The sequence below is a fragment of the Tigriopus californicus genome, chromosome 8 (genome assembly GCF_007210705.1).
Source record: "Tigriopus californicus strain San Diego chromosome 8, Tcal_SD_v2.1, whole genome shotgun sequence".
In the NCBI taxonomy this organism is placed as follows: domain Eukaryota; kingdom Metazoa; phylum Arthropoda; class Copepoda; order Harpacticoida; family Harpacticidae; genus Tigriopus; species Tigriopus californicus.
Window position 1 is genome coordinate 14,425,448 of NC_081447.1, and position 13,262 is coordinate 14,438,709.

Sequence of the window (13,262 nt, forward strand, 5' to 3'; positions counted from 1 at the left end):
CAAACCTTTCCGCCCAAGTAAGAATGAACTTTAGCTGCTGAATTTTGAATGTCAATTATTGGCATAACTATGAACAAATATGTGACTAATATCATTTTTCGTAAAACCATTGATGGTATGCTACTTAAAACCAGGGATTTAGATGATACTTAAAATGACTTTAAACATGCTTAAGTTCAACAACTGAAAAGGTGCTAATTAGGTTTTTTTTGATTAAAGCAGGAAATTTGTTCTAAGCACAATTTATTCAGTACTCTTTTAGCTAAAACAAATTATTTGTAGAAAAATTGTTTCAGAAATATCTTGACCAAATTTCAGTAATGACGCGTTTGTTATGAAACTAAAAGGTTTTCACTCTGGGAATGGCCCTCAATCCAAAAGTAGATGCACTCTAGCTCTGAGCCAAGGACTTCTCTACACCCAGACTCCAGACAGCTTGTCTGTTTTTGAATTTGGCGGCTGCGAACTCAGGCAATTAGCTACTGACCTTACAGTGTGTCAGGTTGAATAAACAAAACTGAGCAAGTTTTAACATAGACTAAAGATACAGTGTATCTTTTAGTCAATGGTTTTAAGTTCAAGATCTTTCCTACTTTCCATTCAAAGGATTTCTTTGGTTTGGTTCATTCTTCTTCTTAATTCTATTACAAACTTTTCAATTTTGCCAAAGTGCGGCTAAGAAATTGAGGAAATGGTGAATAAATGCGCAGCAACCTGGTGTGTAAAATGGATACCCAAGCCTAACCCAAGAACTTAAAGATCTCCTTTCATGTTAATACCCAAAGGACCCAAAGCCTCAGAACAAAGTGGATCAATACGGTCCCCAGAAAGAACTAGAACCTATTGACAGCGTTTTCAAACTCTCTGCAGGTCTAGTTAACTTTATTTGAAATGGATTTCATTACCGAGACACCAAGATTCAAACCAAATGTTGAGCTCTAAAAACCGCTGCCAAGGTCTCTTTCTATATCTTCAACGCCTCAAGCCGGGACTCTGTCCCTTTCACAATTTCCCAATATTCCCCCAATACTTCTTCCAAGCCTGACTTTGCTCAGGGCCAGAGTCTACCTTCAGGTAAGAGTCCTCAATGTCCGCCAAACGACTTTGATATGAAGAGTGAACAAGAACGTAGACGTGTCACCCAATTGCAATGCAATAGGTAATTGATTGTTATTTTCTTTTTTTAAGCTCCGAACGATGGAAATAACAAAAGCTTACAGGCTGAAGAAGCTGCCCAACTATTTTTGGAACAAGACTAGGTCACTACATTGGGCAATCAAAAACCAAGTTGGATTTGGTCTTGCCTGCCCAAAGGACTGTTTTAGGAAACTCAGCGCTTACAAAATACTTTGTCTTCACTATTCATTATGGGCCACATGGAAAGCCTTGTGTTAAAATTCTGTCTCGAAATAAGAGAGGATCTCACTTTTGTCCTTGTTGGTATGCGTCATATTTTCCCACTTGCCAAACGAAACTCCTTGGATGAGTTATTCATATTGTGATAACTTATGTTCCAGGTGCAATGATACCCACTGCCTCAAACCAAGATTGCTCACATTACAAAAAGCATTTTTTACAAGAGCCTCTCAGGGCGCAGAATGCTTAAAGACGAATGCTAAAAGACAATGTTCCATCACAAGAGAAGGGCTTTGACCTTGCTTTAAGGCTACCTTGCATTTGCCTGCTGTCGAATGTTGAGGATGCCAAGTATCAAAAACTCATCTTTTATCCTTGAGCCGATTGGAAACTTTTAAATGTTCATCGCCAAACAGAGGCGTTACTCTGGCTCTCTTATGGCCAAGGCAATGATGTGGCAATCCATTTGGACCATGATGTCATCTTGAAAGGGTACAATCAAACCAAAGAAGGTGTTCAAATCAGCTTGAAGTCGTCTTATGAACAGATGGCATAGTGCAAATCAGAAATTGAGAGTTTTCCGCCAAATTGGCTGACAACTTAAACAACAACAATATTCATTTTCATTTTTTGACCCAGTCCACCTTCAAAGAACTACCACCAATTTCCTCAACCAAAAAAACAATGTCTGCACAGGATTTCGAGAAATGAGGAACCAATAGTTGCTAGGTTCATGCATTTGATGAATTGTATCAAATGGAGTTAACAAGGCCAATCAAGTTCGCCCATAAGCTTTGTCAAAAAGGTTTTGACACCAAGACCAAATTGAACATTGCAATGCCTATGTTGGCTGAAAAGCATTTTTCTTGAATCAAACTATTGCTGCGCTGTACTACTACTCTGACAAGAACTCAGAATGGCACAAAACCGCCAATTTCCTCTCAATGAATGTCCAATCTTGTCCACAACAGCAGTTTTTGGATCAAATTAATTCATGGTGGACTAGTCAAGCCTTCCGATCTTCTGTTTTGTCTTCTTCTTCTCCATGTTCATCAGCTCCATGGACAAATTGTTTAACTCCAGTGAGGCCAAGGAGTATTATCTCAAAACCACTCATCCAAGGAAGTGTTTTCCAACTTATTGTTGAAGAGGTTATGTGCAGATGATTATGAAGGATTCTTACTTTCATCACATGCTCTAACAATCATGACCTTACTGACAGCCTTACGTTAGGTGCTAAAACCTTTGGAAATTGATGTTCAAGAACTTTGTCTCGAAAGCAAATGATGAAGTGCACAATCAAAGAAAAAAGAAAGAGGCGAAGCTGTTAAAAAACAGCAAAAACAATCCAAACTACAAGGAAATTGAATAAATTGATGGGTCTCAAATCTATTCAACGTTTACTTCATGATTCTGCATTCTAATCTTCATTAGCTAAAATAGAAAATGCTACGTTGGCAAGGCTTTTTTTACTTTTCAACCTGAGTTTGCAGTCGGCCAATTTCCTGACTGTACTCTGGGTGTTGAGAGGTCCTTGCTCTGAGCTATATATTGTTCTTCAAACTCATATGGATGCTTCATAATCATTGAAATAATAATTTTAAGAGATATGGCACCTGTTTTCTTTGACTATTTTTGTACTTTTGGATGTTTTTGCAAGAAAACAAATTTCGGAGTCCAAAGTTCAAATTGAGATATAGTCTACTGTACTTTGGTATTACGCTGTAACCCTTAAATAATGCCTGCCTTTTATGCAAACCTCTTAATAAAGTAGAAATTCAATTAGACTCTACAAAAAGATAACTCTTTCATTTTTCACCAACGCCTGATATTTTTTGTCAAATGTGTGAATTAAGACCAAATTATCAATTGTCCATCCCAGATATTCTAATATTTTAACATTTATGTACGTGCACTTTTTATTGATTATCCATACATTTCTTCTAATGCAAGTTCCTTATCAATTGATAAAACGATTCTTGTTGATTTTCTATCTATGCGTTTTTTTGAACCAGTTTTATGCAATATTTCACTGATTTGAAAGACCATTTGATTGCTATTGATTAATTTGATGTTCATGGGTATTTCATTATTCTTGTGACTTTCAAAATTAAATCAGAAATATTTAGTATATAGATGGGAGTTGTATTATCAAGGAGATCATTATTTAATTAAAAACACCTTCATGTACGGATAATCTTGTTTTGTTGATACTAGAGTAACTGCCATGATTTCAACACAATGGCCTAAGTTGGCGGTGAGGGAAAAAGCCGTGTCGAGGCCCTGGGTAGGACCAGGAAAACAACTCTTGACAATTGTCGTGGAAATTCAAAATAACACATCTTAAAAAGAACTCTCCTCATGTCAGATACGGTCTCCCTGAATAAAACATGAAATTCGCCACTCCAGTTTTACGCAAGAAAATTGACTGGTTCCTATTTGGTAATACTAATTTGGCATGATAAATTTAAGAAGACCCCATTTCAGCACATTTTTAAGTGACCAAATTTGTGATTACCATCTTCACATGTTGACCCCTGTTCTGTTACACTACAAACTTCGATCGAAGTTCTGAAATCGTTCTCCAACGTAGTGATTAGTGTTTCAAAATGCTCAGTCATTGAAGCAATCGATAATTGTACATTTCTTCTATTAAAAAATTATCTTAGACTTTATTCAGCATGAAACAAAATTTCTTGGAACTATCATATGTCAGTTTTTAATTTAGTTGTGGTTCCGTGATTTATCAATTATTTGACCCCTTCCAATGAAGAAGAAATAGCAATTTGTAATTCATTAAGCTTCTGGCATACATTTTAGCGTTAAAAGTGGTCGACAAATCGCCGTGATTTCCTAGTTGAAATCACATTGTTAAATACTAAAATTTGGTACATTTCAGTACAATTCAATTAGAAAACTAAAATGGGGATTTAGCATAAAAATGAAAAGCGCAAATCTAGAGGGCTTGTCAGAGAAAAGTTATTCCAACCAAGCCCCTTGTCTCAAGTGGCTTTGACCCAAATTTGCTTTGAAACACATTTTGGTAGTTGGGCAGCAGGGTGTCTGGCTGATCAACTTCTCTTGCATTACTCAGTCAACCAAAACAGACAAACGAGCTATCAACTCACTGGCTCCTTGATTTGGAACTTGATTTTGTGAATTACGTAACTAATGTGCTCAAAGCCGATCCCCATTACACACACCAGGCAGCCGCAGGGAGCCAAAAAATCTCAGAAATCTGGTGAGTGTCATTTCTCTAAGTAGTCCTCTTTTTTTGGTAATTTTAGATAGCATTCCAGATCAACCCTGCATTCAAGGACTAGCTCGGTCTGCCAACTTAAATTCGTTGGTAGACCAAATATCACATTAAAGATTGAAAGGTAATGAAAAGACTAGTTATAACCTTTCATTTTAATATTACTGGCGATTTTGTTCCTCTAGCGGTTTAGAAAAGTCCGTGAAAAAGCAAACCAAAACGAGACAGGGGTCAGCATTGAATACCAAACTTGTTACTTTAACTGTGCGAAAATGGGTGGTCTAATGCAATTACTAGTCAGAAGAACCCAGCGACTTGGCTGTTTATTGAATGGCCACTTATTGACGTATAGAATCAACTGGCAGATAGCATTATGTTACTGTCTCTGGACTTAATCTCAATATATCCAACCGCATATCTGAAAAGCTTTACCCACCTTCAACTAGGATATGCTCATCAAACTTTCCATTATTTGAGGGACTGCACCTAGATCTTTTCATACATGAGACCTGCTCATTATCTTCACTTCCATTATCTACAAGTGGAGTATTTAAACGAGATGACCCAAAGGCCATTGAGCGGAATTCATTCCATTCATTGGCCTATTATTACTCTCAGTAACCCCAATGAGTTTGATTTTAACTTACGGTCCTTTACTAGAAACTCCTGGAATCTTGGCCATTCCTACCGTTTCTCTTGTTTGGTATATTTAAACGAACTAATGAAACCTCCGAATTGTGGAGAAATTCTGGATGAAAATGTGTCCAACGAATGACAGCGGACCCGGTGTATACCCTTTCTCTTTCACAGACCCATTTTCCGTAGTTTTAAGAAAATTCAAAAAGGGCCCCGTGTTCTTTTTGTTTTTTCAGTTTTGCCTTTTTCAAAAAACAAAATCATTTTAGTCCCAAGCTTTCTAGCCTTCCAATTACGAAAGGCCTCTCATGCCTTCAAAAGTTCTCAGGGCGAGTTTTTCAAACCTCGTATCTCTGAGTTAAAGTTTACCCATTCAAGGGCCAGCTTTCCACAATGTATTGCTTTTTTATCAACAAAAGACGACTCGACCTAGGTATGTATGTAGAATATGTAATTTACTTTTGAGAGGATTTATCATTTTCTTACCATTTGAAAAAACTACAATGTTTGGTGAACGTTATGCTAACGCAACTTAGCAGAAAAAAGTATGGAGCCATTTTGCGCACATTTCGTCCCTAAAGAGTGCATCTTAAACTTTGACTCTGGCTTAAAACAACGACTTCCATTCGACTTCTCCCTCTTCTTCCTCAACTTCGCCGTTTTTTCTCCTCGGCCGTAGTGGCCTTTCCTCTTCCGTGAGTCCATTTTGAAGCTCCTGCCACACTTCGACCGAATCAGAATTGGAGTCCAAAAGGTGTGTCCGGGTCTGGAGACTCTTAGAAGCGTTATCTTCCGGTTTAACCGCGCCAACGTCGGTTTTTAGCAAAGACAGCATCATCACGGACCAGAATTTCGACATTGGCACGGCCAAGGGCCCCCGACTGATCTAACGAAATCTTGGCGCTTTTGTATCTGAAGGAGAAAACTTTTCGAGGTGTGGTCGCAGTGGTGTGCCCTGCCAATATCGTGGCTGAAGACCTAAAAGTGCCAACTTGTTCAATATTACCCCTAGGGCAATATCTACTGCCGAGAAGGAGCTGCCAAGCAGCCAGCCTTCACACTCATCGTCCAGATGCATTGTTTCGGTTAGCTGGCTTTCCATTTTCTCCATGACGTTATCAACCTGATCGAGGATGGACTCAAATTCCCCCTGTCTTTTAATGTGGGTAAAGTCTCTTTTTCGAATTCAGAGGCTCTTTTTTCGAGGATCTGAGGCTGCTTTGTCGTTGTCTTCGCAGCTTGCCGTAAGACCAAGCTTCGATGAAGGTTTGTTTTTGAATCTTCTCAAATACATTCATGAGTGTCGTAAGGTTCCCCACGACCACTGTCCAAAGACACGTCAAGGATGGAAAGCAAGGCCTTGGATCACCTTGTTCACTGGAAGCTAAAGAAATAGGCTTGGCTTTAGGTTGCTTTGATACGGAAGATATAGACTATTCGTTGGGTTCGTATGGCTTAGGGTTGCCGAAATGTGTTTTTAAAAAAGGGCCTTAATGTAAAATTGACAAGTTTTTTCGAGGGCTCATTTCTGACATTTGTAGCTGCGGGAAGGTAACCTCAATACTACTTCTTGATGCCTTTGGGTTTTCATGATATTAGGTCTACCAACGAGTTTGAGTTAGCAGACCAGCCTAATGCTTGTATATATTGTCGAATGGATCTGGACTCATTATTCAGATTTCGTCCAAGTCTAACTTGAAAGCTTCAAGCGCAGCGACGTCTTCTTATACTCGACGAATATTAGAAGGAATAAATTGAAAAATGAGTGAGCCCGAGAGAAAAAAGAGAGATAAAAGTAAACATGCATTAGAATAGCTCTTGTTTCTAGATATGGCGTTAGCGATCAGAGGCCAGTTTTTAAAGCTCATACTTTGGAGTTAGGAGCTTGGACGTTAACTGGTATGAAAATACACTCGGCCAAGGTCCCTTGACTCGGCAAAGTGGTGAGCAAATGCTCATTCTGGCCAACGTCCAAGCCCAACTCAGAGGTACGAATGTTTCAAAAAACTCGCTTCTGGAATGTCATTTCTTTTACAAATAATGGGAAGATCTATGATCCTACTTTAACGACTTGGGCGGTGCCTTAAGAGTGTGAGGATTGGGATTTGCAGACCTCTTAGAAAGTGTCAAATTTGTTTTTCAATGTTAGATTTCTTACCTGATCAAGCAAGGCTGTGAAGTAAACGTATTGCTGATAAAGATGCGTTTCGTGGGAATTGGGAACTAGTGGTTGGTACAGATCAGTTGGGACTTGAGCTTCAAGGTGATGTATAATGCGAGTCGAATCTGATATGACTTGGTTATCAAACTTCATGACAGGGACCTGACCTTTGGGATTGAGCTCCAAAAACCACTTGGACAATTGTTCATTCCGTTGAAAATCCACATGGTAATCCGAGAACTCAATGCCGCGCTCATAGAGATAGACCATGACCTTTTGCGAATTGTGAGAGCCTTGATAGTGATATATCTCTATGGGAGGAAGAGGATTCCTCGTCTTCTTCAACGATGTTGAGCTGTTGTCCAAGCTAGAAGCAAGATGGGACTCCTGACGCATCATCTTGGAAGGCGATTCCTCTCCGACATTGATGAAGGTTTCTTCCATTCTTTCGCTGCCAGCGGAGTCTTCCCTCCCTCCTTTGGCCTTCTTTTTTGGGCTGTCGTCTTCACTCTCATGGCCTTGATGGGCGGATGGATGCATGTCAAATGGAATTGCTCCTGCGGCAGCGACGTGAGTAGCCGATATTTCCAAGTCAGGTTGGTCCCCATTCTGAACACTGGAATTGATATCATCTTCTCGATCATATTGGCCAAACATTCCCACTCTACGTCCTCGTCTCATTGTCATCTCTTTTCGGGTTTTCATTCCCTTGAATCCGGCCTGGATTCGTGTGGCAGCCACGGCCATTTCCTCATCGTCAGGATCGTAATTGTTGATTTCCTCTTCATCCTGTGCGATGGTAGGAACATTGTTATGTTGGGGCTTTGAGGTCCTCATGTCCTTCCTCACTTTCAAGCCTTTGTATCCGGCTTGGATTCTTGAAGCCGCTTTTTGAACATCAGGGTCTCCTAGATCAATGTCCACCACGTCATCGTCGGCTTCATCGGCTACTTTGTGTGTTTGTGGGGTTGCTCTTATTTGCAAGTTCTTTCTAGCTTGCATTCCCCGGAAACCAGCTTGGATTTTGGTAGTAGCTCCCTCAATCTCTTTGTCGTCGATGATGTCAGCAATTTCGTCCTCTGGGCTTTGCTTTAACTGGCCTCGTCGGTTTTGTCTCACTTTCATTCCTCGAAATCCAGCCTGAATCCTTGTTGCGGCATTCTCGAAATCTGGATCTTCCAAATCCATATCGTTCGTATCATCGTTAGGATGTTGATCCACTAAATTGGCACTGGCCACAGCATCAATTTCGCCTTGTTCCAACTCATTGCTGGGTTGAAGGTGATTGAGGTCCTCCTCCGAAGGCGTCTTTTCCAAATCCTCATCATCATCATGAGGCTCTTCTTTGTCGCCCAATCTGTTCTTTAAATCCTTCCTAGCTCTCATGCCCCGATATCCAGATTGGATTTTTGTAGCTGCTTCACCCATTTCGTCCATATTTTCACCTTCCTCAACCACAACAACGTCCTCATTGGAGTGCGATTCCTCTGTTGTTTTTGCACCATTCAAACCGCGCCTGGTTCTCATTCCTTTATAGCCCGCTTGGATTTTGGTGGCCGCTTTTTCCACCTCGGGGTCAGTAAGATCAATGTTCGGATCTGATATCGGAATTCTGTCTTTGGTAACGTCATGTATCTTGTTCCGAGTTTTCATGCCTCGGAATCCTGCCTGGATTCTGGTGGCAGCTTCGTCTTCATCCATTTGATGTGAATGAGACTCTTCGATTGGTTCTGATGGGGCCTCTTTCTTCCCCAATGTTTTTCTTGTCCTCATGCCTTTGTATCCGGCTTGAATCTTTGTAGCCGCATGTTCCACGTTGGGATCACTCAAGTCGATATCAATGATGTCGTTCTCAATGTTGCGGTTGAATTCATCCAAAGACTTGGGAATTTTCTTACGGTTGTCTAGAATCTCCTTTCTTTGTGAATAATCTTTCCTGGCTTGATGTCCTCTGTACCCTGCTTGAATTTTCGTTGCAGCTACCTCTGTCTCCGGATTGGCATCCACTTCATCTTCCAAATCTTTGGTTTCCTCCGGTTCTTTCACAAATTTAGTTTGCTTTCGAGTTCGCATACCTTTGTAGCCAGCTTGGATCTTAGTTGCTGCCCTCTCCACCTCAGGATCCGTCAAATCAATGTCAATTTCGTCCACGCTTCTGTTCTTCAAATGTCGCCTTGTCTTCATACCTTTATAGCCTGCCTGTATCCTTGATGCAGCTTGCTGAACTTCAAGGTCGTCCAAATCAATGTCAATAACCTCCCTTGACTTATTTGCATGATTGTTTTGGAATTCTTTTCGAGTCCTCATTCCTCGGTATCCAGCTTGGATCTTGGTGGCAGCCATTTCGACATCTGGATCTGTCAAGTCGACGTCAACTTCATCTTGACCAGTGTTTTCGGTCTGAAATTCAGCTTCCTCAACTTCTCCGTTCTCAGCTTTGGGTTCTTCAGATTCGATTGTTCTAGCGTCCGGCTCGGCTTCTTCAATTTCGTTATCATTGGATTGATTTCGCGTGATTCTTAAACCTTGCCTGGTTTTGAACCCTTTGTATCCCGCTTGAATCTTGGAGGCTGCTCGTTCTACGTCCGGATCTTCTAAGTCAATGTCAATGTCATCTTGGCCCTGAGTCTCTTGAGATGTAATAAGATTCCTTCTGGTCTTCATTCCACGATATCCCGCTTGAATTCTCGTGGCTGCCCTATCCTCGGCATCTCCATCTACCATTGGTAGTTCTTCGGTGTTGACATCATTTTCTTTCAGATTTCTTGGGCTTTTTCTCACCTTCATGCCCCGATAACCAGCTTGAATCTTGGTCGCCGCTTTTTCAACATCGTGATCATTCAAATCGATGTCAATCGAGTCCTTCTTTTTGAGCTTGATATTACTCTTCCGAACTTTCATACCCCTGAAGCCAGCTTGAATCCTTGTGGCTGCCTGCTCTACATCTGGGTCTTCCAAGGCAATATCGACATTGGAATTGTCTCCCGGTTCTTGTTGTCGAAGCTTCATGCTCTTTCTCGTTATCATGCCTCGATATCCGGCCTGAATTCGAGTTGCGGCCTGTTCTTGATCGGGGTCCACGAGGTCAGTTTCTGCTTGCTCAGCCTTGGGCTTTTCCTGCATAGATTTCCTAGTTATCATGCCCCGATAACCAGCTTGGATTTTGGTGGCAGCAGCACCCACCTCTGGATCATCCAGATCAATGTCCATTGCTTCATGGCTCGCCTCAGTGCCGACCGGCCCTCCTTCCGCTTCGTCCTCGAACGTTTCTTCATCATCCTCGTGTCCGTCATCGTCGTCATCGTCGTCATCATCTTGCATTTGAACGGGCATCTGAATCTGAATGGCGGTTCTCTGATCGGAACCATTCTTGAAGTCTTTCCTGTCTTTTGAGCCACGATAGCCAGCTTGAATTTTCGTTGCAGCTTTGGTATATTCTGGATCATTAAAATCGATCTCATTGGCATCTTGCTGTGGAGAGTTCCTGCCTGCAAACATATTTGATCATTTTTCTCTTTGAGTCACTACGACATTAATTTTGAATTTAAAAAAAAAATCAAGGATATCTTTTATGGCACGTGCAATTCTAATGTCAAAGAGGGAATACATTTCTCACCACTTATGTTTTCGATCTCTAACGGCTGAGTTTTTAAATGTTCGTCGTCGCTGTATGGAAGCTGTGAATTTGATTTGAGGATTGAGTAATCAAAGATGTCTTTATTCTCTGGAAGCCCTTGCTCTGAAAGAAAGTCATGAATTGTTAACATGTTTTCGAGAGTATCAATGACTCATCCTTGAGGAATTTCTACATACCAATGTTTCTTTTTCTGAGCTGATTTTCATAATATTCCGCAGCAAACAAGTGGATATTATTGGGCTGAGATCGCAAAACCTCCTTGGCCAACCCTTCCAATGATTCCTCTAAGCCACTTGGTAAATTCAGTCGAATGAAAAAAGGCTTATTGTCGCTCATGATCGAGTCTGAAACGATTGGCTTTGGTGAATGTTTTACCTACAGCCTCTCGTTGACGTCGCAAATCTTTCGTTCACTTGATATTTCAGTCTTGAGTCAAAAACTGAGGAAACGAATTAAAAAAAAGGGCTTCGAGGAGCTGTTACCTGTTGTTGAGTCGATCCTTGGAGACTTGTTCTGATTTAGTAGGTTCTATTCTTGGTCTTCGTGCAGAATTTCTCTCATCGGGCTTTCTTTGTTGAGAATTACCTGGACTCTAGCTTGGTTTGTGCTACCTCCATTCACGTTGTTCCTTTCCTTGCTTGCATTATTTCTTCATTAAGACAAAGATAAAGTAACTACTTTTTTTGGTGGAATACTGCCACCAATTATGCCAATTTGTAACTCAAGTAACTACTTTTTTTGGTGGAATACTGCCACCAATTATGCCAATTTGTAACTCAAAGTTCCTGATTCAAGAAGAATTTTACTAAAAGCTCACCTTTTGATGTGGGGTTTAAAACTTTTTTCAAACACAAAACCAGTTCGCCTTGTTCTTTTTGCAAAAGTTTCAAGCTCTCACCTGATCACGAGTTTTTTTTATTGCGAAGGGTTCAGACAAGAAAAGCCATATTAGTAAAATTAAAAAATTAAAACTAAAAATTGGTTCCAAAATACATTTTTTTAGCTGATACATTGTGGTACTATATGATCTGTCCAGATTTTTCGATGTGAAGAGAGGAACAGGCTATATTGTACGAATACACACGTTTATAGCGAATATGAGCAAACCAATGAACAACTTGTTTTCAAGGTTTTCCTTCAAAGATCACTATTGGCGTATGAATATGTGAATTGTCTTGATTCATCAACATTATAAAAAAGGAATGTTCATTTACATACTTAAAAAGTACTTAAAAATCAAAAGTTGAACAAAATGCAAAAGGGAGCCTAAAGTTGCAAGTGTTCATCCAAGTTGCATTTTGCAACTTTAACCGAGCCCTAGTCGCCATCTTTCTCCGTTTCTCCACCACCAATCTTCAGGTTCCAATGTTCCAACGTTCCAAGTAGCGTGTTATTACTTGACTCCAAGAAGGATTGCCTTCACCTCACATGATAGGAGTACGATCAAAAGCACTTGGGATTGATTTCGACATACATTAATGAAAAATACGAATGGGTCTGTAGCGCTTGGATGCCCGTCACTTGACAATATCTTGGCTACACAACATGGTGAACTGTATACGTATCACACTTACACAATACTCGTAGACCGGTGTCGATTACAGTGTGACATGAAATCTCTAAGGCAGTGGCCCCACCATTCTTAACTGGGATCGATCGATTTAATTCAATAACCATTCTGGGCTGTACTCAACTCCATGACTTTCTTTGGCATCTGTGATCTCTTTTTTCAATTCTTTTATTTTATTGGTAGGTACTGGTATCGAGGAGGTGAACCTTTTCTGGCCAGTGATCCAATTTTTCCAATAGGTAGTGTCGTGTCCGTCGGTGGCAGTGATTAGCGTCTTCTTTCGAAGGACCTTTTTTCAGTACAAGGAATGTCATTCGTTGAAAGTCGTCAGATTCGTGTTCCGTTAATGAATTTGAATTCGCTGCCCTATACTGTTCTAGCATAGGCCTGAATAGTATTATTGTTTAGGAAATCGCCCAAATCATATAATAAACTTAACAACGGGTCGTCTTTGGTTCGGGTCTTTTTAACATAATTACTATAGATTTTCAATACCGCAAAAGTTTTCATTTTCTGCTTAATCTTTAATTCTACTAAAACTTTATATCATAATCGCAATCAGACCTCAAAGAGTGCAGACGTGCGAAATCAAGCTCTCCATTTAAAACTAAGACATCCAGAGCCAAGACTCTCAAAATGAAAAAAG

General features: G+C 40.4%; 1 protein-coding gene across 1 annotated transcript; it reads right to left on the reverse strand.

The window, feature by feature from the left end:
• Window positions 1-5,674: 5,674 nt before the first annotated feature.
• LOC131885637 (abnormal spindle-like microcephaly-associated protein homolog) lies at window positions 5,675-11,725 on the reverse strand. Its single transcript, XM_059233746.1, has 5 exons — window positions 11,529-11,725; window positions 11,223-11,390; window positions 11,026-11,148; window positions 7,407-10,897; window positions 5,675-6,632 (listed from the first exon to the last, which is right to left on the reverse strand). Exons 2-5 carry the CDS (start codon window positions 11,380-11,382, stop codon window positions 6,588-6,590), a joined length of 3,819 nt encoding a protein of 1,272 aa, XP_059089729.1. The 5' UTR covers window positions 11,383-11,390; window positions 11,529-11,725; the 3' UTR covers window positions 5,675-6,587.
• Window positions 11,726-13,262: the final 1,537 nt, after the last annotated feature.

What these genes read in the sequence shown, in the direction of transcription:
- LOC131885637 (XM_059233746.1), bottom strand. Translation starts at nt 11,382, where the DNA reads ATGAGCGACAATAAGCCTTTTTTCATTCGACTGAATTTACCAAGTGGC. An exon ending in AGAGATCGAAAACATAAGTG is followed by an intron (nt 10,898 to 11,025) that starts GTGAGAAATGTA and finishes ATATGTTTGCAG; the next exon opens with GCAGGAACTCTCCACAGCAA. An exon ending in TCACAGCCTTGCTTGATCAG is followed by an intron (nt 6,633 to 7,406) that starts GTAAGAAATCTA and finishes CTATTTCTTTAG; the next exon opens with CTTCCAGTGAACAAGGTGAT.